This window comes from Tachysurus vachellii, chromosome 14, assembly GCF_030014155.1.
Source record: "Tachysurus vachellii isolate PV-2020 chromosome 14, HZAU_Pvac_v1, whole genome shotgun sequence".
Taxonomy (NCBI): Eukaryota; Metazoa; Chordata; class Actinopteri; order Siluriformes; family Bagridae; genus Tachysurus; species Tachysurus vachellii.
In genome coordinates, this window is record NC_083473.1 from 14090972 (window position 1) to 14117249 (window position 26278).

Below are 26278 nucleotides of genomic sequence, written 5' to 3' on the forward strand. Positions count from 1 at the left end.
AAAGACAAAACAAAGAAAACTTACCATAAACAGAACTTCGCTAAGCTTTGTCCCATGAATTTAGAAGTGTAGTATCGTCTCAAATGGAACACTATTGGGGTTTTACTAACTGGAAGTGTAAGCCCTTTCCCAGTCAGTGGTAAATTATGTCAAATGCATGTAATGCAATTTCGCTAGCTTTAACAGAAAACAGTTAATTTTTAAAACGTTGAAAAATAAATCACACAACTTGGCCTAATTTAAAATACATTTATAAAATGTTGTTTCCACTGGAGTGTCGTGAGCCCCTGTGTGCTGTACAATGGTGTGTGCAGGAAGCATAAAGGACATCAGGCATGGGCTCATGTCTCAGTGCTGAAACGCAGGATAAATTATGCCTATTTGCTGCTTTCGATGAAAGTCAGACACACACAAAATATCATTTATAACATGTAATCACGTTGGTTTGTACTATTATTCAATAATTGAATCCAATTCCTGAAATTTTTGGTCTCAATGTAGTAAATATACTGGAAAAAGAAAAGCTGATGGAAGACTAAAGACATGTATGTTCTTGGATTTTTTTAAACTGGAAGCTTTTATTAGACTACAGGCCTGGTGTGAATATTCTAGACAGTGTGAAAATGTTCAGTAGTTGGTACTATGGGCCGCTTCAGTATTATTTTTGTGTAGGCTGAATTAAACCAATTATCCTTTGCGATATCAAACAAAACATCAGATATTGAGGTTATACAATGCAGAGATACAGCTACTGTAACTTACATCTTCAAATTTTATTTAACATTTTTAACAGCATCCCATCTATATATATATATATATTTGATAAAGCCACAAAAAGGGCCACAGTGATTCTCTCTTTAACATAGGTAAGACTGTTAATGAGAACAAGGCTGAAGATCACTCTGTCATGCTGATTAAGATAGTATATACAGTATATAGTATAACAGACTGGAAGCTTTAAAAGGAGGGTGGAGCTTGAAATCATTATTCTTCCTCTGTTCAAACACATGCAGTCACTGTTGCTTTGCACAAAAAGGGATTAACAGGCAAGGATATTGCTGATAGTAAGATTGCACTTAAATGAACAATTTATAGAATCATCAAAAACATTAAGAAGAGAAGTTCAATTTTTTTGAGGAAGGGCGCCCAAGAAACTCCACCTGCAAGTACCAGGACCAACTCCATTGCCAGATTCAGCAGTGGGATTGGGGTACCACCAATGCAGAGCTTGCTCAGAAATGGCAGCCGGCAGGTGTGAGTGCATCTTCACACGCAGTGTGAAAACTGATATTATGCAAAAGATACAGGGGTTGGACTGCTGGGGACTGGAGTAAAGTCCGTTTATGATTGTTTGGGGAATCCCCAAAACAATGAGCACTACTATCATGCCATCAATAAAGCATCCTGAGATCATTCATGTGTAGGGTTGCTTCTCAGCCAAGGGAGTGGGTTCACTCACAATTTTAAGAACACAGTCATGAATAAAGAATGGTACAAAAACCTCATCAGAGAGCAACTTCTCCCAGCCATCCAAGAACAGTTTGGTGATGAACAATGCCTGATGGAGCAAAAGTGGTAACTAAGAGGCTCGGGAACAAAATATCAATATCAATATCAAAATATCAATATCAAATATCAACATTTTGGGTCCATGGACAGGAAACTCCCCACACATTAATCCCATTAAGAACTTGTTGTCAATCCTCAAGAGGTGGGTGGACAAACAAAAACCCACAAATTCTGACAAACTCCAAGCATTGGTTATGGGCTGCTATCAGTCAGGATGTGGCCCAGAAGGTGATTGACAGCATGCCAGGGCGAATTGCCAATAAAAGCCTTTGACACTTATTAAATGCTTGTAAAGATACTTCAGTATGCCATAGTAATATCTGACAAAAATATCTAAAAACACTGAAGCAGCAGATAAATAAAGCAGCAAAATAAATTTATATTTATTTTATTCTGCATATATATATATAGGACTGTGATTCCATAAAAAACTTTGTCAGAATATATATAATATAATATTTATTTTATCATATATAATGGCTAATGTCTTCATGACGAACACGATGGATGAATCCAGTTTCTGTAGATTAGCCTCTGCTGCCACCCAGTGTCAGATATTTGTCCTGACCTTTAAAAATGATCAATTTTGTTTGTCCTTGATTTTTATACATATGTCCCTGTTCATTTATAAACATTACCAAACCGACTGTTTCTGAAGGGCGAATTTGTTTATTAGTCATTTAATAATACGCTATTTGTTTAGTACAATTTGTTCATCATTTACCTGCTACCTGAAATATGACACATCCCAGAAAGCTGACAGGTGACATTCCAATCATAGAAAGATATTTTTATGCTCACACACTCACACACTCCACTCTCTCACACTCTCACACACACACTTTCTCACTCTCTCTCACACACACTCTCTCACACACTCATTCACTCTCTCACACACTCCCCCACTCTCTCACTCACTCTCTCACACACACTCACTCTCTCTCTCACTCTCTCACACACTCACTCTCTCACACACACTCATTCACTCAGTAAGAAGTGCGGAAGTAAGCAGTATTTATGGTAAGTGTTGAATAAGACTTAAAGCTCATGCCGAAGACCGAACAGCGCGACTCCAGGTAACTTAATTTTTTCCCACTGGATCTGGACTCAACCTCAGTGATGGCTCGGAAAATTAATCACAGGAGGCAGGTGAGGGGGAAACTATACTTCACATCGCTTTGGTCTTATTATAACATATTGAACATAATTGAGGAAAATAGACACCACATTGGCAGATAATTTGCAGGCTAGTTTACAATGGGGTGAATTTCCCACTGTGGATCAATAAAATGTATCTTATCTTATCTTGTTTTATTTTTATCTTATATTATCTTAGTTGCTGAAAGCTATATTCACACAATAGACTGTGCCACAATAGACTGTTTTGTTGTTTTTTAAGAATCTGTCGTTGGTTTTTAAGACACACACAATGAATTAGTCGACGTTTTGGATTAATATTACCTTTTACATTACTAGACACATGGTGACTTTCATAATTGCTATGTTGTGTACTTGCTTTAAAAATGTACTTCCTTATAAACTTGTGTGAATGATTGCTGCCTATATACCTACAAGAAATATTAATTGTTTTATTCAATCTAGGGTTTTATTCAATCTAAAAGTCTACTTTTTAACTACTACTATCACTATTACTATTACTAGTAATACACACACTGTTGTTTGGTTGTTAGGTCCAGTCTAGGGGAAAACAGTGTTAGGTTTCTTATGGTCCAGAATGAGCTTTTCCTAATCAGATGTCATATCTTAGCAAAGTATATAAACTCTCTTGTCTAAAATATTGTCAGTTTAGAAACCACCCTCATCACATGTCATTCTTAGTGATTCTGAGGAACTGAGAGCAAAGTGATGAATCAGTAAAGTTTTGGATATTATCTAAAATGCGGTCAGTTCTAAAACACAGCTGCACAACAAAAAAGTTCTCTAAAGGGTAATCCTTTCATTGAATGAACTTGGCATTAATTCAAGCCTCTCCCATGATACCAAACAAACACTATGTGCAACACTATGCATTCCATTCATTTTTAAGAAATGCATTTTCATTTAATTAATACCATGTCATTACCACAAATGAACTTTTAAGAATGCACTTTTAAATCCACTTCAGACTGTAGTCAATTTTTATTTATCTCTGACATGCACTTTGTTGACAAAGTGTATGTTTGGAAATGTGATACTGCAATTCTGTATGCATTTATGCTGTTGCAGGGAAGCATTGAACTATTGGAAGCTATCGGGGTGGTGAAAAAAGAAAATGGCACTGGGAGCCTTTCTATGCTTCTTTTGGTAAGAGGTATTGCCTTACATACCATACTAAAGGACTTGTGGCAGCCTAGTGGTTAAGGTGTTGGGCTACCAATTGGAAGGTTGTGAGTTTGATCCCAGGTCCACCAAGCTGCCACGTTGGGGTCCTTAACCATCAATTGCTCAGTTGTATTTAAAAAATGAGATACTGTAATGTAAGTCGCTCTGGATAAGGGCATCAAATTCTGGAAATTTATAATATAACCCTAAACATGCCATATTGTTCATTTGATAATTTATTGTAGTAAGTAAATAAGCCACAATTTTAAATGTCTGATGGTTTTACATTCCATGCTGTTTTAAAAGTATTACAAAAACTAATAATAATATTTATATTCATAGCTTGTTTTTAACTCTCTGTATAAGACATGGATTTAACATAACTCAAATCTTGGTAGCACTCTCCAAAGTCCTTTGACTATGTTCTGGTGGCCCAGGAAATGGATAAAGATACCAGAAAAGAAAGCTACAAGAAGAAATCGAATTTCATCAGTGCTTTGAAGAACAAAAACTTACAGATAACGGTATTTATGGTGTTTTTCGGTTTTATGTTAACTTACACAAAAAAGATCAGATAGATGAATTATATTTTTAAACTAATTATGTTTTGTGTGGCAGAAAATTGCAGATAATGACAAAGTTTTTTATGGAATCACAGCCCCAAAAGAGATCTTTGAGACATACCAATATCTGCTTAAAGTATCAGATGCATGTAACTGGAGCTCTTTGCAGCAGGGGCGTATACCACAGTCAACAAGGTAATAACACAGGCACAAACATGCAGCCTTAGGATCATGGCCTGCTACATTATGAGGCTCGTTCATTTAGAGTCTAATGTCTCTTGCAGAATACGAATAGTTGAACACATCCTGCACCACACCTGTATTGAAAGTAATGGTAAGTACTTGCACTATTAACATCTGAATTGCCTTTCCTTTCTGTAGTTCAGTAATTCGCATTGCTTAATACAATCCAAGTCAAAATTTGGACATTATACAATTGAATATATGTATTGCATTGTCTATAAACAACCGAAAAACCTCAGGTGAAAAACAAAAACACAACCGATTTCAATTAGTAATCATTGTTTCCAAAAAGGGGGGCATGGTGGCTTAGTGGTTAGCACATTCGCCTCACACCTCCAGGGTTGGGGGTTCGATTCCCGCCTCTGCCTTGTGTGTGTGGAGTTTGCATGTTCTCCCTGTGCAACGGGGGTTTCCTCCGGGTACTCCGGTGTCCTCCCCCGGTCCAAAGACATGCATGGTAGGTTGATTGGCATCTCTGGAAAAATTGTCCATAGTGTGTGAGTGAATGTGTGAGTGTGTGTGGCCTCCGGGTTGGCACTCCGTCCAGGGTGTATCCTGCCTTGATGCCCGATGATGCCTGAGGTCACGGACAGGCTCCCCGTGACCCGAGATAGTTCGGATAAGCGGTAGAAAATGAATGAATGAATGAATGTTTCCAAAAATGTAAACCGATTTCAAGAGCAGGTGGGAAAAATCTGAGTACACGGTCCTACTTCTACAGCAACAGATTCTGAACCCTGCAGCTATTGTGACAATAATGAACACTTTATACACAAATATTCTTGAGATAAATGTGAGGCCTTCATTCTAGCAGCTTAAGCTGGTCAAAGTGTTAAAATGGCCAAGTCAAAGTTCAGACCTAGACAATATAGAATTGAGGGAGGGTGAAGTATGCATATATATATATATATATATATATATATATATATATATATATATATATATATATATATATATATATATACATTAATTATAAAAATAATAATTATAAATATTTCTAAATATAAGTATATACATTTTAATTATATAATTTATATAAATTATAAATAATTATAAATAGAAACTTTAATATAAATTAATTTCCCTGTAATACATTGTGTTTTCATGGCTCTCAGGTGTTCCAGAGTATCTGTCAGACCTCATTAAACAGGATGTATTTCGGGCACAGTTTTGTCTCCATGAGGTATGGATTAGTTTGTTTTTTTATTCTCGCTATTCAAACATGTTTTGTTAGTTCTTATGTCCTAACAAAGTGTAATATAATATAAAGGAAGTTTTAGTTTTGAGTAAGTAAGTTTAGAATTTCCCTTATTGTTGCATTCTACGCGTCATATGAATTTATTCTTTATACTGTCGGTGTCATGCCTTGGAGAGGAGGTTCTTAGTAAAATTTATCAAAGGATTTCCAGAACAAATTACCCAGTTAGTGGCTGATCATGTGTTATTTTAAGGCATGTACATAGAGGCCAATGGTAGGAAAAGGTATAGGCATCACAATAATAATCAACTATTAAACACAGTTAATATGTATGCTTCTTCTTTATTTTTCCATTTAAGAAAGAGGAACAGAAAGAACTGAGAAAGAATTGGGCTAGATGGACTGCCTGTTTTAATGGGCAACCGATAGCTGATGTAAGGTACTGTGCATTGACTTAATCAACACAAATCAATAACTTTAAAATGTATTGGAATCTGACATGAGGGCTGCTAATCCCCTGTGTACAGTGGTGAGAAAAAGTGTTTGCCCCTTCCTGATTTTTTTTTCACATTTGTCACACTTGCAATGTTTCAGATCATCAAACAAATGTAAATATTAGTCAAAGATAACACAAGTAAACACAACATGCAGTTTTTAAATGAAGGTTTTTATTAGTAAGGGAAAACAAAATCCAAACCTACATGGCCCTGTGTGAAAAAGTGTTTGCCCCCTAAACCTAATAACTGTTAGGGCCTCCCTTAACAGCAAGAAGTGCAATCAAGCATTTGCGATAACTTGCAATGAGTCTGTTACAGCACTGTGGAGGAATTTTGGTCCACTCATCTTTGCAGAATTGTTGTAATTGGAGAGTTTTTGAGCATGAACCACCTTTTTAAGGTCATGTCACAGCATCTCAATAGGATTCAGGTCAGGACTTTGACTAGGCCACTCCAAAGTCTTCATTTTGTTTTTCTTCGGGCCATTCAGAGGAGGACTTGCTGGTGTGTTTTGGGTCATTGTCCTGCTGCAGAACCCAAGTTCGCATTTTTCGATATTGTTTTCCCTTAATAATAAAAAACTTTATTTAAAAACTGCACTTGTGTTATCTTTGACTAATATTTCAATTTGGTTGATGATCTGAAACATCAGATAAGCGGTAGAAAATGAGTGAGTGAGTGAGAGTGAGTGAATGATCTGAAACATTGCACGTGTGACAAATGTGCAAAAGAATTAAAAATCAGGAAGGGGGCAAACTCTTTTTCACACCACTGTATTTGTGCACACTTAGACACTACTTTGGAGAAAAAGTGGCTCTGTATTTCCTCTGGCTGGGCTGGTACACATTTCTGCTCATCCCTGCTGCACTGCTGGGGGTCATAGTCTTCCTTTATGGCCTATTTTTCTTCAACCCCAACCCTCTAATGTAAGTTATGTTATTTTATGTTAATATTGTCAGTTATATAATTTATATCTATTGGGATGGCTTGTATGATTTGATTAAGAGAACTGTATTTTGAGTGCTTGCTAAACGCATTTTCAGATGAATGTCACAAAATATAATAGGATCTGAGGCATATTAAACACACACATACCATTGAAACTAATCCAGATATGATGCATGACAGCTATAATGATTGAGTTTATGTACAGTTTTTGTCCTTGAAACATTCCACTGCTTTTTTGCAGCATGTACTCATAGCCACAGGCACTGTGAAACTATCTTTATCTACTATTTTGTTCTAAGTTGGTCAGAGAAGAGTCACAAGTGCACATAAGATATATAATTCAGTCACTCACAGCTGTATATTCATCACATGCAAATACACATAGGATGTACAGCATATTTTAAATTATATTTGGTATTATATACAATGTCTATGTAGGTATGTATTCTGTTGCTGCTACTGCTCTGAAAACAGCTTTTGCTGTAAAACTACAGATTACACATTGTGTAATAACCACAGCTCTATAGCACAGCTATATATTCAGTCATGGAATTGTGTTAAGAAAGCCTTCGAAACAGACATTTATAGAGCGAGAATTAGGAAACCACATCCTGAAATATTCACACGCCTACTCCTTACCCAACATACTGTAAACGCCTGCATTGTCAAAACCTTGTTGGAAATGGCAAGGTTTATGGATTTTATTTTCCTCATAGATGCTGGAAAAAACTGCACCACTGTACAGAGATATCAGACACATACATTAAATCTGCAGGAATTTATTTATTGCTAACTGGCTCCATATTTTTACATGCACATGTGAGTTTTTTTTTAACTTAAAGTCTTTATTCTAGTAACACAATCAAGCATTAACAAAAGCCACAGGTGAAAAGCACCCTGAAGCGCTAACAAAGTTAGACTAAACCCTAAGCATTCAATTATAATTAAATAGATAATCTAACAACACTGGAAAGAAATGAACAACTATATGAAACTATTTGGTTACCTTTATTTTTTAAAACTGAGATTCTATTCACAATTCTCTACTATGGCCTAAATAACTCCCCGGAATAAGCATAAAGGTGATGACAGACAATTTTAATCATGACAAGGACTACAAACTGTAACACCTTAGTCACAGATTTTGTAGCACATGTCATGAGATACGAAGACAAAGAGGTACAAAGTCATTTGTATTTTGCATATGGCTTTTGTTTAAATTAACCAACTTTATTTGTCTTGGACCAGGTGGCTTGGTTCATTTTTGCATATCTTAGTTTAGGAGTGATAAAAAATATTCATTGACCTCATTCAATGAATTCTCCTAACCCTAATCCTAAATTTCTATTAAAGATCATCCTCTGATCTTTCATTGGCCTGTCAATGATCTGGGGAAAAGATTCATTGCCTTTACATAGACATACTCTGTGACTCAAAATGTTATGTATAAGCAAATCGAACTGGTTTTTACAATGATATAGAAATATGCAGCTACAACCCGGTTTGAGACCAAACCTTGATTCTGAAGTGCATCGTTATCTAACACTTCCAACACTGAGCTTTTACTCAGACATTGCAACATTGATCTCTACATCATATTATTCTAATTTGTTATGTCATTTCATGATGTTTGTGTTTGTTTGTATGTTTGCTTGTGCCATAGACAGGAGGTGTGTGAATCAAAGGTTATAATGTGCCCATTGTGTGATAAGAGATGTAAGGTCTGGCGGCTCTCAGATACATGCATGTACGCAAAGGTATTCTCACATAAATGCATAAAACACATATTACATGTATATGTACAACAAATACCAATGCAAGGTTACTGTATTGTCTTTGTTTGTAGGTCATTCAGGTATTTACCAAAGCTTGTCTTTGAATGCACAGTTTAATCTTGTATTCACCAATAGACTCAATGAAGGGCTTAGATGTCATATTTTGTCTTTTCATTTTGCACAGGTGAGCACATTGTTTGACAATGAAGGAACAGTTGCATTTGCTATGTTCATGGCTGTTTGGGGTAAGATCTCATTTCTGTGCAGAGTCTTCAAATATTCAGTAGCATTTTCATCTGATCACAGAGATAATCCTGCTGTTTTTCTTCAGCTACTGTGTTTCTAGAGTTCTGGAAACTCCACACAGCCTCATACGTCTGTGAGTGGAAAGTTTTTGACTGGTGTGAAGAAGAGGTAGGAATACAATATAACTGGTATCCTTTTTCATACATTATACAATAGCAGCAGTTAGAGAAGCTTATGCTGTATTGAATAGGTATTACTCAAGTCTTTTTATGCATATTTATTTCTATGCAGGAGGAGCTGATCCTGGAGATAGTGAATAATCGTAATTGCAAGTCTAAAAAGTACAGTCACTCATACCTGCGCAGTACACTAATAATGGTGCTAATGACGCTCATGGTGAGGACATACTATGAACTTGGGGTTTTAACACAAGTAACCAGATTCTAGCTGTAATACAGAAAGTTGTAAAAGAATTTCATCTGAAAGGTCTTTTCTGAAGTGATTGTAACATTACATACAAAGTCAAGGTGTACATTTCAGAGCTTTTGTATTTGTGTGTATGTTCACAGTTGCTTCTGATCATTGGATTGGCACAGGCCATTGTGGTGTTCAGGGTAATAGCCAGTGTAGAGTTTGCTAAGCACACCAAATGGCCTTTTCTTAGTGAACATAGCAATACTGTGGCTTTCATGCTGGGAGCAGTGCTGCACTTCCTCACAATAACCATCATGACCAGGGTAAAGTGTAAAAAATACACTTTTTAATTTAAAAAAATTTCTGTTTTAGAATGACAATAAAACTTTATGTTTTCCTAAATGGCATTGATTTGAGGAAGAATTATTTACCTAACTATTTACCTTCTCATTCTTTTCATCTTGTGCAGGTCAATCGCAAAGTGGCCATTAAGTTATGCGAATTAGGTAGGTGAAGTATAATCTCTGATACAATATTAACTAAAACTTGACAAATTAGTTCATTTATCTCTTATATTTTTAGAGAATGTGCGTTCACATGCTGCTGTTGAACGGAGCTTTACATTGAAGATGTTTACCTTCCAGTTCTTCACTCTTTTCTCCTCACTCATATACACTGCATTCTTTCTTGGCAGGTAAGGAACCATAATAACGTTCACTAACTATTTGGAAACTTCTTTCCAATAATTTGCGGACTATCAATGTGGGTATCAAGGTATTAAGCAAATAAATATTTTGTTTATTTATTGCAGAATAAACGGACATCCAGGTGGATATGTGAGGATAGCAGGAATCTGGAGATTAGAGGAGGTGATTTCTTATACATTACAACTCAAAATGGTATCTCTTGCAGGTCATAAGCATTTGCATTTAAAACTCTTGTACATGCATTTAAAGCAGAGGTCACTAACAGGCGGACCGCGGTCCGGGTCCGGACCCAGAAGCTGTCCAATACGGACCCGGACCTATGGCCAAAGCAAAGGGCTATGCTTTAAAACTTGACGGGGCGCTTCTATTTTACTAGGCGCAGCTTTTGCAATCTTTACGGTAAAGGTAGTGGAAGTCTGTGCATTCCTGAAGTAAACACTACAAGACAGATGAGAGAGAATTAGAGTAAAGTTACACATGAAAGAAAGATAGCGATACATGTAGAAAACAAAGGGAGAGAAACAGACGAGTGAGACGGAGAAAGGGAGAGAAACAGACGAGTGAGACGGAGAAAGGGAGAGAAACAGACGAGTGAGCCGGAGAAAGGTGGACAGCGAAAATAGAGCATTTAATCCATTAATATACAGACTGATTTATGTTCTCACTTCACACTAAACCAGTGTGTCTCATATGTTCAGAAACCGTGGCACTTATTAAAAGTCTCAATGTGAAACGCCTTTATGAGACAAAACATAAAGGTTTTGAACAAACATATCCACTCAAATCTGAAGACAGTGTCCCTAAGACAGCTTTCCCAGGTCTGAGGGAAGTAGCCCTATACATCCTGACCATGTTTGGCTCTACATACAACTGAGAGGCAGTTTTCTCTACAATAAACATAATCAAATCTAAATATGGTTCCAGGGTCACTAATGAGCACCTCCACATGTGTATGAGAACGGCCCTGACTCCATTCAAGCCCAGGTTTAACATCCTGCCAAGCTAGAGCTCAGTTCTCTCACTGAGATACAAAAGGGAAAGTTAAGCACTTTATTTAAACATACACAATTTTCACATTTTATTTATTTTCTCTTATTTTGAAATGTAGCCCTACTTTTATTTATTTAATGAGAGAACGTTATACATATCTACAATCATACATATGTTCGGTTCTATGTTACGTGACAATAAATATTGTCAAAAAGTTTTTGAATTGTACTGAATTTATTTGATTTGACAGTCAGGTATTGATTGCTTGCAGATGATGACACAACTACTAGGCTACATAAATATATATCACACTAACTAGTTAGACATTATGATCTTCCGGACCTTCGCTTCAAGAAATTTTCTCTTACTGGACCTCTTTCAATTTTAGTTGAATACCTCTGATTTAAAAGAAAGCTGAATAACTAATATTGAGTCTGCCTCCCCCTAGTGGAAATCACCAAGTATGACAGTTTCTTTTGTTTAGTGTCACCCCAGTGGATGTCTGACAGACCTGTTCATTCAGATGTCCATCATCATGTTGCTCAAACAGTTCATCAGCAACGTGTTTGAGTTTTCAGGCCCGTAAGTCAGGATTCTTAAACTGTCTAATGTGTGCTTCTGGTAAGGGAAAAAAGCACTGAATTGTCTATATTCTAAAATATATAGATCCATATTTATATGTTTTGTTAAGCTAAATAACTAACATGAAAATTATACACGGTACCTATCAGTTACTATATAACAGTTTACGGTTATGATTTAATATAAATAAACAAATAAGTAAAGAAATATTACCTATAAGCATTTGTGACTTTCCATCTGACAAATTGCTCCAAAGCGTAGCTGCTCAGTAAAGAATACTAAAACACTAAATGAAGCTCTAAATGAAGTTTTAAAATTTTGTGGAAATTTGTTATCCAAGAGAGTAGTGTAGTGTATGCTGAAAATACTGTAATGCTATATTGCAATATGAATTATCAGCGTATGTATAAAAGCTATTAAGAGACATTAGTAATGTCAGTAATGTCATGTAAAAAAGTATTTACTCTCTCCACAGCTGGTTCAAGCGGTGGCTGAAAAGGCGACGGAGTCGGAAGATAAGGGTTAGACAGTGTTCAGAGGGCTGTTTAGAGGGTACTAAGCTGTGTGAAAACTGTGAACTTAAGGACTTGCTCTGGAACTTTGACCTTAATAATGTGGACTCATTCAGCCTCTTCAATGAATTCCTAGAAATGGGTACTGACATGTTTTTAAAAGAAGCAGCATGGGTTCACATCTTTCTGGTTTTCAGTATTTGTTTCTCAAAACTTCTTTTTGTGCTTTGTAAATTTACCCCTATGTTTAGTACTCCAGTTCAGTTTCACCACCATCTTTGTGGCTGCATTTCCTCTGGCTCCTCTGCTCGCTCTGCTTAACAACATCATTGAGATCAGAATGGACGCTATTAAAATGGTCAGTCTGGAGAGAAGACTGGTTCCCAGGAAGACTAAAGATATTGGTGAGAACAGAAGATTATTTATATATATATATATATATATATATATATATATATATATATATATATATATATATATATAGAATATATCATTCAACTTTTGAACTTTGTAGGTGTTTGGACAGATGTTCTGGAAACAATTGGTGTGCTAGCTGTCATTGCCAATGGGCTAGTCATTGGCATATCCTCTGATTTTATCCCTCGGCTGGTGTATCGTTACCGCTATGGACCCTGCGCTAATTTCAATGCTAGCGGTGTTGAGTACGTGGAACATATATCTGACACTATACTACACAGAATGCTGTAATTACTAAGCAAGCACTAAAAAGTACTTATCATACTATCATTCTCTGTTTCTCTTACACAGATGTATGTCAGGTTATATTAATAACACTCTGTCTATGGCTGATACAAATGATGAAAACATCAGAAAAGACTTTTTCCCCAATCAACTCATTCACAATGGCATGAATGTGACACACTGCAGGTATTGTTAGTATTGTTAAAAATCTTATTAATGAAACATTTACTGGCAGTTCTTTATATCTGTTGAGATATATTTGCTGTATATATTTACCTGATGGTCATAAGCATGCAGATTAAGTTGGGTGTGACATGTTTGTTGCTGTTGTTTTTTTTTTTAGCTATAGAGACTATAGGAGTAATGATGATTACACCTTGACCAATCGGTTTTGGGTCATTCAGGCAGTCCGCTTTGCCTTTGTTGTCATTTTTGAGGTATTACAGCTCACAAAATGATAACATTGGCTTAAATAAGAAATATTAATGAGAAGATATTGTGATTAACACGTGCATTTATATTTTGGTCATTTTTATTTTTTATACTTTGAATACTTATTTAGTCTATTTCTTCTCCTCCCCAAAATGTACTGGACATTTGTCGAGGCAGCATGTTGTGGTGCTGTGTAAGTCCATCGCAGGGTGGTTTGTCCCAAGTTCTCCCTTAGAGGTGAAAAATACAAGGCTGCAAGACAAACTCGAAAGACTAAAAGAAGAACTAGAGTAAGTGATCAAAATGACAATTTAATTGTCTCATTATGTACTGTAGCACTATAACGATTTATCTGCTTTATCCAACTAGTCATATTTATTTCATAATTTCATTGTCAAAATTTTCATTTTTTTCTATTTCAAAGAATACATTCTCTTGTGGTTAATATTTTGTCAATAGGTTTAAGTTATTATTGACATTAGTTGCCAATTACAGTTGTATGCAAAAGCACTTAGGTCAAATATTGATCACCATATTTCAGATTTTTGAGATCATAAGAGGTAAATGTAACCTGAGTATCAAATTTATTAAACACATCTATGCAAATATTAATGCTCAGTTATATTTGATTAACTTAAAAAATAAGAAATAATAATGTAATGTATTTCTGTCTCCTGTACAGTCAGAATAATGTATGAATAATTTGTCATGTGCAAAGTTTTAGACACACTTCCTTTTATTGTTAATACTTCACTGCATATAATTTTAGACAACTGTATCATTTAGAGTAGCATAAAACTCATCACTAGATTCATTACTAGAAAGAAAATATTATTGGAAGTCTGTTTGAATTAAAATGATTTGAATGCACAGTTAAGTGAAGCATCTATTAGCTTGAGAAGATAATTGGTATTACAAAAATGTAATACAATATTTTTTGTATGTATTGTCTTGTTTTTTAAGATTTATAAATAAATAAATTGCATTTATGCACATGTAATAAAAAATCTTATTGTACCTCTAGAATGCATTTATAGATCAGGCCTGACTGTACTGGATGCAAGAATCATGTACATCCTAATTTCTGTTTAATTAATTTATTTTATCCTACAGCCCAGCAAGAGCAAATGAACGACAAACTTGTTCAATTAATGTTCAGAAGACAGAAAAAGAACAATTAGCAGCAGAATAAACTGGACTACAGTGTCTAATCTTATTATGAACCCTGTCCATTCATGATCCCATTTCCAGAAGATGGATTGAAGATGGATTTGCACAACTGTTTACAGTACTTACTGTTTCTATTTGATGCATTATTAATTCACTACTCTATTGTTATTCTTTACTGTTTTTGACAGTCTCTTTAATTTGTCCACTAGATTTTTTGTATTTACAATATTTACATATACTTTTTTGTATTTTTCAAGATTAATATATATATATATATATATATATATATATATATATATATATATATATATATATATAAAGTCTCAATTCTAGGCATGTGAAACTTTAACTTTAAGTCATGATGCTTTACCATGATAAAAGTGTGTCTGCTTGTACATGTTTTGCTGTCTTCTTTATGGGGGAACTAATGTGGGGAACACAGGCTACTGTACAATTTCAAAACTCCACCTATTAATTAATTTATTTTATTTTATTAAAAGTCACATTGCTTGCTATGCTAAACCTTTGTATTTTGTCTTACTTCTCTTGCCACATTAATCACTCTGTACCCATCCCGAGGAGAAGTTACATTTGGCACTCTTTTTTCTGGTTAGTCTATTTGTTCAATGACAAGGAAATGTTATTTTTAAATGTAAATTTTTTAAACATGTTACATCATTCTACTAATATGCTAAACAGATTTGTCTTGTCAAACCTTTCTTGATGCCTTAATCACTATGTGCTTGTCTTGAGGCATAAATGCTTGTGTACAAGTTCAGGACTCTGCCTCAGCTGTAAACATTAATGTAAATCTAAAGGTTAGTCACACTGTCAAATGTTAAGAAATTCTATACATTCTCCCTTACCCCCTTAATCCTGTTGAGATCCTGTAAAAGTTCAGGTCACCAATCAGGACTCTCCATCTGAGGTAAAAACTACAGTTAAAACAGAAAAACAAACAAAAAACTAAAGTCTAGACACAAAGGCAAACATAAGCAACAGTCAAAATAATTCTAAAGTCTCATAACCTGAAACTTTTACAAAGATTTTGCTGCTCTACTATGATATGCCCTTGTGTCTTTTTGTATGTCTATTGCTGTTTCCATTATGGAAACCCTGAATCGGCAAAAAAGCTCATGTACAAGTTCAGTACAAGCTACAAACACTAACCCAAAACCAGCTGCAAACCTAAAGGTTAGACTGTTAAATAACAATATAGAGAAAATGGATTTAAACATTTTTTTAAATTCATTTTACAAAAGTCATGCCAATCCATTAAAAGTCATGCCACCTCTTTTGCTGTCTTCCTTTGCAGGGTACATTCATAATGCAAAGAAACCACTTTAACAAGTTTCAGACACTACATCGGTGCTAAACATTACATCAAATGAAGAATGTGTCATCTTTTGTCTTGTCTCACCCCTCTTTTGTACCTTAATTATGGTGCACCTGTCTTGAGGCTCAGAAGCACCTTTACAAGTTCAAGACTCATCATTGGTTAACACTTTGTTAAAACCAGCTGTCAAGCTAAAAGTAAGAGAAATTTGTAAATTACAAGAAAATGTAAAGCAATTAAAGCTTTTATAACAGTAATGCTGCTACACTATGCTAAACACTTGTGTATTATTCTGGCGTTAAACTCTATGGCAAAATTAGGGGTGAAAGTAAAGGTCTATTTGTTCAATGACAAGGAAATATAAAGTGATAGGCACACGATTCAAGATAGCAGTTAGTTTAATGCAATTATGATCTGCAGATATATTTGTATTTGTATATTTATTGTTGTAATTATTATTTTTTGAACTGTCCTCTTCATAATTATTAATCACTTTACTTTATTCCACAATATTTCAACCTTATTCTCGTAATATATAAAAAGGACTTGCAAAATCATATATTTTTATTTTTTTTAAACATAATCTTGGTAATAAAAAAAGTAATGCTGTGTCCTAAATATATAAATTAGAGGTTATAAATGTAAAGGTGAATTTTGCTATAATGCTACTTCTGGTTGAGATATTTGCAAAAGAGAAACATAGTTCATGAAAAAATTAACTCTAGTATAGTATAGTACATAGTATTATATATGCTATAGTATATACTATAGTTTATACTATATATATAGATTTATAGTATATGTATGTATGTATGTATGTATGTATAAATTATAGTGTTTACTGATATACTACAGTAGAAATCTTCATGAAGAGTATTTCCAGGCCACCACACGTACTGTGGAGTGTCACGTGACACGCGGTTCCACTTTTTTTTTTTGCGCTTTCACTGCGCAACCTGTGCGCATCTCAGCTATTGTATGCTTTTATTCAACTTAAGGCTTGTTTCACATCTATATGCATACGCAGTTTTACGTATTTGACTCAAGTACGACGGAAAAGTTCACTTTGTTTAACGTTTAATGAAGGACTTATGAAGCGATGGGCCACATGAGTCTTTTCACGTGTTTAATACGGATCCAGTTTGCAGTCGTGATCGCAGGTGAGACTGAGGATTTTCTTCTGTACTATTTTATATGAATGTGTTGATTTTTTTTTCCCCCCCGACGTCAGATTTCCCTGAAGTGCAAAAATAAACCTAGTACGTGAGGGAAATGAAGTCGTGCATTACGTTCTTGTTATTTTGTAAGTTAATGTGTTTGTTTAAATAGAAAAAGTGTCAACATGAACTTTGCACCTTGGTATCTGGTGAATGTTAGTTAACTCTGCTGTAAATAATTAATGACTGATGGATTCTACATGTAAAATCACACACAATATGTTTAAATGATATCATGACATTATTATTATTTATTTATTTATGCTTTTTTAAAGACATCAGACTATAATACTGTAATAGTGCCTACTTAATAGCGACAGTTCACTGACATGCTTCCTACTCATGTGTACATGAATAACTTGCTTGTTTGGTCAAACCTGTTGTCATTGTTGTTAGCAAATCAATTATACACCCAAGTGGTGAGGTAGCTTAAAAAGTCAACAGGCTGGTTTGAACCACTTTTAGTCAGTAAGTTTACTATTGATGTTTCTTTGTTAGTTAAAATTTTAAAGACATAAGCATTTACTGATCAATTGAATTTTTCCTGTTTATCCTCTTTATTCCCATCCAGCCTGCCCTCAGCCCTTTTTTGAATACATTCAAATAAACACAGGCTTAGTTCTGTGTGCATGCTTCTCATCTTTTCAATGCTTATTTCATATTGAAATCTATAAATGTGGAAGAGACTACCAGCTCCCTATAACGTGTAAATTACATATCTTTAATATCTGACTACTGTCTTCTTGTATTGGAATCAAAATATAAGATGAGCACATACACCTGTCATAACATCCATTTAGCCAGCTTTAAAACTCAACACTGTTTGGATAGTGACCTGATCCCTGGTCAGAAACAGGGAAAGGAAATCTATTAGAAAGTTACTGAAGCCTGCTCAGTTCATGTTTGCTGTGCAAACACACTTCCGTATTCTTGTTCCACTGATCTGTACTGCATTTGTACTCATATGAAACAGCACAGGCTCTCAATCATTGGGACACCAAGGGGGCCACAGAAAAATATCAGAAGTTGTATGTTATTTAGTTAGTTTTTTAAATCTGCTTTTTTTAAGAAAGCTGATCCCAATATACCTGTATACAGTCTAGATTATACTACTTTAATCACAGGATTAATTTTGCATGAATCGAAATAATCATACTTCAAGAGAGTGGAGATTTAATATGCTTTAAAAAAGAGTGGGCTCTGTCTTACAAATCTGTCATACAATGTTGTGCCAAGTTGCATGTGATTTGGGATGGGACTATCAGAATGAATTTATCTGCTGTTATTATTGTAAATTCCACCAAATTACAGTTATAAAAATAAAAACTTTATTGCGCAGTAGTGAATTACTCAGCATTAGGTAAAAGATTGAGATTAATGTACTCTAAAGTTTCATCCAGTATAACCAAAGCTAGTGTGTAAAAATAAGGAAAAACACCCAAAACAATACACTGTCAGTCAGCTAGCTGTGTATGGTCAGCTTACAGAGCAGTATCAGTTAGGTTTTAAGTTTTTTTTTTAAAGTTATTAATTTACTTTTTTTTTTCTTGTGGATAAAATTAGATTAGAGCTACACCTATCAATCTTGCTGCAAAATAATATTGGGGGAATTTAAGAAAATACAATACATCGTATTGGAAATGTGCCAGTGGTGTTACACATCAAGATCCAGAATATTGGTTATTCATTCAAAAAGAATGTTAATACATATCTAACATAATTGGAGGATGGACCTGAAGAGAGATGGCACGAGAGAGAAAACAAAAAAAAGAAGAAGCAAAACACAGACACAGACATAACAATTGTCATTCAAAATTTTAACATTTTGGTGGTCAGGTTGTTATGATATATTGAAAATTAGCCAGACAGATTATATGCAAGGGAAAGATATCTAGCCATACAGTCAGATAAAAAGAAACTTTGCCTATTCTGCAAAAAGACACCAAAAAGTCCCAGCATGAAGCTAACACTAGAGATTTATACCTTTATTGGTTTATTTTTAAAGTTGCCAGAAATAGTGATACTTATGGTCAGGCTGTGATAAAGTATGTAGCTGAATGTATACAAAGCCCCAACAAACATATATTGATTCTTACTTTACTGTTGCTGCTTTACTGATTAGTGCTATTACTAATTAGTTCTACTATTAGTAATGATAGTATAGTTTAGTTCACAGTGTCGGAATGGGGCACAGTACTGAAATTAAAAGAAGGTCTGGAGAGAGGTGAAGTTTATCATCCTCACCTGTTAAGGAGAATAATGTTTCACTTTGTTCTGCTGAAATAACCCATCTCCAGGCCATTCTAATAAAGACCTCATTGTTGTAATCTGTATATGGACCTAGAAATTTGTACTGTATGTTCTCCTCTACCATATACAACTACCATACAGTGGAAGATTTAATAATAAATGAAATGAATAATTATTTACAAAAAACGAACATTATATAAATCCAAACATACAAGATCCTCTACCCAATACACCAAGTTTGGTCATCTGCCAATTTCCACTTTCTCCTCCAGCCAGCTCTCTCCTACAGTATGAACTACCAAGTCAAAAGCATTAAGGATAACACATAATTCTTCTGAGACAAATGAAGCCAGCCAACAACACATTTTTCAAAGTGCTGGGAACAGAGGAAGACACTAATGTCTCTCATCTGGACACATGAGCTCATGGACATCCACAATTTACTAGTGTCTCTAGTATGGCATTATATTATATGATAAATGATTTCTGTTGTACCACATGGGAACTCTAAAAACAAAGATTTTCACTGGACTGGTACATTTCTGTCAACTCATATTTCATATTGCTTATGCAAGGAATGTTTGTTTATTTTGTACAGTATATTCTGTATATTACCTATGCATGTACTATTCTTCCCATACAGAACCTCTTTGCAGCAGAACATTGCGATTTGTGCCCAGCAGCACTGAGACAGATGTGTGGGGAGGCCTAGGCTCCAGTGTTGAATTAAACTGCACAGTTTTGATGCACTACAACAACAGTGAGGCGGAATGTCCATCTGCCCATCTGCGTTGGAGCAAAGATGAAGAACCTCTTCTCAGCCCTGGTTCCTTCACTCAGAACACCTCAGAGTGGTGAGTGCACCATTGCCCCCTTTCCTCCAGAAAGAACCGGGTGCTGGTTCAGAGCTAGTGCTGGTTCAAAGTTGGTTCTACTGGCTAGCCTTCTAAGAACCGGTTTGCCTTTCCATGGGCTAGAGAGCCATCACAGGGCCAAGTGTTATGTCATGGATGTTGCTTCACTGCTGATGCTCATGGCTTTGCGAACCTACATTGGCATCCAAACGCGGGGAATCCTGATTTAAAATTGGTGCTAACGACATTCTCTTTTGTTTTGTTGGTCATGGTAACCCCGCCCCCAGCCCCTGACGCAAGCGGTTCTTAAGTCTAGACCAGCAATGTTTTGGTGTTACTTAAGAACCATCTTTTCTGGTTCAGAACCGGTGCTTTTGGTGTCAAAAAAGAAAGAACTGATTTTAAATTAGGCTCTGGCTCTGAACCAGCACTCAAACTGCCTTGGTGGAAAAGGGGCACATGTGACAATTCTTGTACCATTAATGAACAGAAAGTACTTTTTTAAGCATTCACCACACATGTTTAACATATGCTGTTATGGAATGCTCTCCTGAATGGAACAGATGCAAGGTGAAAATAACCCTTTTGACCTTTACAGGTTCACAGATGAAGACCAGTTGATGGTGAGCAGTGTCGTGACTGTGAACTTGAAGGAAAAGTCAGATTTTGGTCTCTATACTTGTGAAATATGGAACAGTACAACCACCTTCAGGCTTCAAAGAACCAGTAAGATCTTTTCGACATTATGCGAATTGTGATAGACCAGGACAGATGCTGATAATGACCTTTCATGTTTCTTAAGGATATACACAATGTGTTTCAAAAGTCTGCATGCAAATTAAAGAACTGTATTTATTTCAGCATTGATCTTTGTTATTCATCTTATCATTGTATAATCAGCATTTTTTCCATTTCCAGGTGACTGGACTATATGCAAACATGCAGTAATAATGATTCATATTTTTTTTCACTCAGTCTTCCCCAATCACACAGGGGCAGTTCTGGCATCCCTGGTTGTGTTCATAATGTTAGTCTTGGCTGCTGTAGTGTATTCAAAATGCCACCTCAACTTCAAGCTCTGGTATAAAAACTCATATGGAGATTATGAAGTCAATGGTAAGACTGCACTTAGTTATTATAAGTTTCTAAATATATACTGTATATATAAGTCTACATCTCTTGCATAATCGTCAGTATGTCAGTAATCATGATCCTTTTTTTTTTAACTCAGATGGCAAAATTTATGATGCCTACATTTCTTATATAAATGATGAGAATGACCAGAAGTTTGTAAATTTTATCCTGAAACCTCATCTGGAGACTAAGTATGGGCATAAGTTACTCCTTAACAACACAAACATCCTTCCTGGAGCAGGTATGTCTCTCAGGCATGTGATAACAGCATTTGCATTTTTGGATTTTGAATTATGACAGGAATTTGATATAACTTTCATTGTGCATATAACTAGAAGTTATGCAGTACTTAATAATGTCAATATTACTTTCTTAGAATGTATTTGTAGTTTTTGTTTTTCAAGGAATTTTTGGCTTTTTAAACAGTACCATGACTACGCAGAATATTTAAAAGTTGTTTTTTTCTTATACTTTTTTATTCTGCTCAGCTCCTGAAAATTAGTTTGTGTGGGTTGTGTCCTTAGAGCCATCTGCAGAGTTGCTTATGAATATCAGTCGCTGTCGGCGGCTCATTGTTGTGTTGTCACAGGCTTATGTACAGCAGGAGTGGTGCACCACCAACTTCAGGTACGAATTAATGCCTTTTTATGGGATGTAATGGCTCATAACTAAAAAATAGTTCATAATGGCTAGTAACTAAAAATAAAATAAGATTTTTTTATAGACCTTTTCAGTTAGTGTCAACAAAGAATCAAATAGAGAATTTGAGTTGTTTGTATTATTTTAAATGTGGAAGAGAAAACTTGCTGCTTTGTCTCAGTACTATCTATTCACTTCTAAGGGGTTTTGGTCTGCTTTTAGACAGGGCATGTTTCACCTGCTGGAGCTGTCTCACAAGCCCATCTTCATCATCTTTCAGTCTCAGCAGAAGCATGTGAATGTGGACATCATCCAGCAACTACGAGATCTTCAGCCCCAAATCACAACTCTCATCTGGGGAGCACATTCTGTTGTGAGCCCTCACACAATATACAATTTAGTGTTTATACAAACAAATTTATATTCCATTTTTAAACGTTTTGCTGTTTATTCCTATTCACTTATCTAATAATTTTCTTAAACCAGTGGTTCTCATAAATATCTAAGAAATTGTGCCTCTACATTTTCTATTGTACATGTTTGTACATGTCTAAAGATATCGGATCTTATTGTTATAAATATGTACCAGTCAACCACAGTTCAAGGCCATCATGTGCCTTTAATATTTTAGTTGTACAGTGATACCTCGAGATACGAGTGCTTTGACATACGAATTTTTTGAGATACGAGCTGTGATTCGACCATTTTTTTACCTTGAGATACGAGCATCCGAGTCGCTGCCGCCGAAACAAAGATCCCCAACAACCACGTGTGCTCTGTTTCCCCCGCCTCAGCTTCCCGCGTCTCACTCGGTTAAAGCCGCCTTTCCATCGCACATGACAAACGACGGCCAATAAACAGTCGCAAAGGCGCTGCGTGAGGTGCCGACCATCTGCGGATCTGTAATTTTTCAGATCCGTTAAAAAATTTGAACTTGTGCGACTACACCGCATCTGATATGCCGACCGGACAGGTTTTTATTAAAACGACCGGCAGATGTTAGTGAGGAAAGAGTGACAAAAAAAGCAAAAACAAGTGAAGAGAAAAGCGATGAAGAAAATTAAGCGAAATTAATGTAAAGAAAACAGAAATTGTAGCAATTAAGTTCAGTTAAGTTAAGAGAAATCAAACATCGCGTTAGTTCTGGCAAGCCACGTCGTCAAGCTGTTAATCAGCTGCCCACGACGCGCACCAATCCGGTTACGACATCCATATTACCCGACCATTTAAATTCCCATTCATTGAGCCGCTCTAGCGCTTCGCTGCTGCTGCGATTTAAACTCCCTCCTCCAACCCCGACTCCACCATGCCAGAACATGTGTTCGTTGTACAAGTTTACGTCAAAAATCTCCACATATTTTTCTCTCTCTCTCCCTCTCTCTCTCTAATTATTTAATTATTTATTTATCCATTTATTATTTTCCTTTCCTATTTTTAACTCTATGCATGATTAATGGTTCTGTTATACGGGGGTCTATTCTATTTTCTAGTTGCTGCTCTCCCCGCTCTAAATGAAGTTTAGTTAAGTTCCATTTAAGTGTAAAGTAGCATTAAGAGTGTACAATAGTGAACGAAAGTGAAAGTGTAATTCCTCCTAACTCCTCCGCCTGTTTACTCCTCCCTCAATACCTCCGTGCGCATCTTCCGTAAAGTAAAAACAGTTAATTTTTTTAACATTCTCTTTTATTACTGTATGTTTTTATACAATATTTGTCATTTATAAATACAGGTACTGTACATTTTTCATATTCAAAACACATAAACAAAACAACTGGAGTGGAATTTTGCGAGCTGGAACGGATTAATGGGATTTCAATTAATTTAAATGGGGGAAATTGCTTTGAGATACGAGCAATTTAAGATACGAGCAAGGTCACGGAACTAATTAAACTCGTATCTCGTGGTATTACTGTACTATGATCAGATCAGTAGCATATGTCTTGTAGTTACAGTCAGCAATAGCTGACACCATCTGCAAAAGAGGGCCCTACACTAAAAAGATTTGAGGCCCTCTGATGTAAAATATCAAGTTGTTCAGAGTGCTTCCGATCTATCATGCCTACAAATACTCAATATATACCTACACTATTTCTCACTCTCAGGTGCCATCATCTGGATTTTGGAAAGCACTAGCCTTGGCCATGCCCCGTAAAGTGGCGTTCCAGACTCAGTTGTCTGGAGACCCTCAGACTCTGCTCCAGGGGGATAGGGACCCCATGCTCACATTGGAGCCAGACTACCTGGACTGCAGACCTGATCCAGACCCTGCAGGAGATCTGGGTAAGAAAATTTAGAAAATGTTGTTTTGTCTGTTGCTTGCTCACAATTTTCCAATTTGTCTTGTGTGTCCTATAGCTTCCAGATATGCTACATTTTATTTAACAGCAGCTTATACTTTCCTTACATATGAGTAGCCTTACAAAGCATTTTGAATTTTTTTTTTTTTTTTGGATTTGGGACCATATATCATAATCAATTCACTACTCTGATCCATAGGCTTACGATTCCCCATCTATAAAGCAATGTCCAGGGACCAAGCTCTCCCACCAGCTTCTGGTCCAGGAACTGAAGCCAGAATCACTGAGATTGACGTGTCTGACCTCGGCTCACGGAGCTACGAGGCTCGAACAGATTTTTATTGTCTGGTTACTGATGATGTTTGAACCTGGAGCATCCATGACTTGTTTCTCTTTCACTCCAGTGAGTACAGAGCAGAAGCTCTGGCCTCTTTTATTGGTCACTTTTTGTTTGTTTAAAAAAGTCGTATTTGTTTAAGGAAGCTAGATTTGACTAGATTAAATGAGCACAAGTCATTTGCAAAGGCCTGAGTTTAAACTTAGCTCACAACATCCAAGACATTACCCTTTAATCTGAATCTGTGCCATTTTGAATATCTCTATATAAAATGTATTTAAATTTAAATTACATTTACTAGCTGGTTAACCTGTTAGTTCTGGTAGATTATGCCATTAGTTCAAGAAAAAATAATATTGTATACAATTATTTGTTTGCCTTTATGCATCTTGTCTTTCACACAAGTTACTGCAAAAGCATTGAAGTGTACCATGTTGCTAACATTTCATATTAGCTAATGTATATAAATTTTATATTTGTATATACTTAAATTAAATACATTTCCAAATATATTCATTGTGTGGGCCATTTGTTGTGAAAGGGCCATTTCAGGTTACTTGTGCAAGTCTGCATGGCACACTATAGCAAGACACCAAATCCTAAAAGGTCAACTGCTGCCTCAATGATTTACATATTCACTTTTAAGAACCAATTGTAGAAGTGTGTGGGGGGCTTCATTTGAATTCTATTTTACATTTTAGACACTGCAAGCCAGTGTGTACCTGTGTTTAGTTATGTGCAGTGCATGAACAACAAAATCTTTTAAATGGATACTAACTACTGGATACTAATCACTTCCATTCTTGCAAATGTAAACACGTTTTCTGCCTCAAATGATGAGGCAAATAATGAACAGACATTATCAACATTTTCATATGCAATTGTTGCCCATTTCAACCTGAAGATGGCAGCACTGTAAAGCATGAATATTACCAATTGTTATACCAATTGTTATTTCAATACCATTCAATTTGTAAGTGACCCATAATCTGGAATTCATGTACGCATAGCACTTCACTGGACACAGGAATGGTCTGGGCACATTATCACCAATATCTTTGGCTTTAATATTTGGTTTAGCCACAACAGGACATATTTTGGCTTCAAACTCATATATTGTGTTTCGCTGGAGATACAATTTACTTATATGTCTGGCTTTAGTGATGGCTATGAAATCACACTGTGGGACCACTTGTGTAAAGGTCACAGACATAGTTTCTGCCGAAATAGAAATACAAACATGCCAGTATGGTAGGATTGCTTCCAGGGGAAGACATTTAATTTGTCAGATATATTAAGATTTATTGTCTGTATTGCCCAAGTGACCTGTACATGTCAACAATA

General features: G+C 35.7%; 2 protein-coding genes across 2 annotated transcripts; both read left to right on the forward strand.

Annotated features, from left to right (window-relative positions):
- Window positions 1-2387: 2387 nt before the first annotated feature.
- LOC132857194 (anoctamin-9) lies at window positions 2388-15119 on the forward strand. The gene is made up of 24 exons (XM_060887199.1): window positions 2388-2718; window positions 3796-3873; window positions 4290-4415; window positions 4510-4649; window positions 4739-4788; window positions 5813-5880; window positions 6255-6334; window positions 7184-7318; window positions 9004-9097; window positions 9300-9360; window positions 9447-9529; window positions 9653-9757; window positions 9931-10098; window positions 10245-10281; window positions 10358-10469; window positions 10587-10644; window positions 11957-12054; window positions 12530-12708; window positions 12818-12970; window positions 13081-13228; window positions 13335-13454; window positions 13612-13705; window positions 13878-13990; window positions 14814-15119. The coding sequence occupies exons 1-24, from the start codon at window positions 2689-2691 to the stop codon at window positions 14890-14892; spliced, it is 2409 nt and encodes an 802-aa protein (XP_060743182.1). The 5' UTR covers window positions 2388-2688; the 3' UTR covers window positions 14893-15119.
- Window positions 15120-17151: 2032 nt separating this feature from the next.
- Window positions 17152-25444, forward strand: sigirr (single immunoglobulin and toll-interleukin 1 receptor (TIR) domain). The gene is made up of 9 exons (XM_060887329.1): window positions 17152-17366; window positions 20317-20527; window positions 21126-21253; window positions 21503-21643; window positions 21759-21902; window positions 22186-22288; window positions 22523-22673; window positions 24403-24580; window positions 24797-25444. The coding sequence occupies exons 1-9, from the start codon at window positions 17306-17308 to the stop codon at window positions 24961-24963; spliced, it is 1284 nt and encodes a 427-aa protein (XP_060743312.1). The 5' UTR covers window positions 17152-17305; the 3' UTR covers window positions 24964-25444.
- Window positions 25445-26278: the final 834 nt, after the last annotated feature.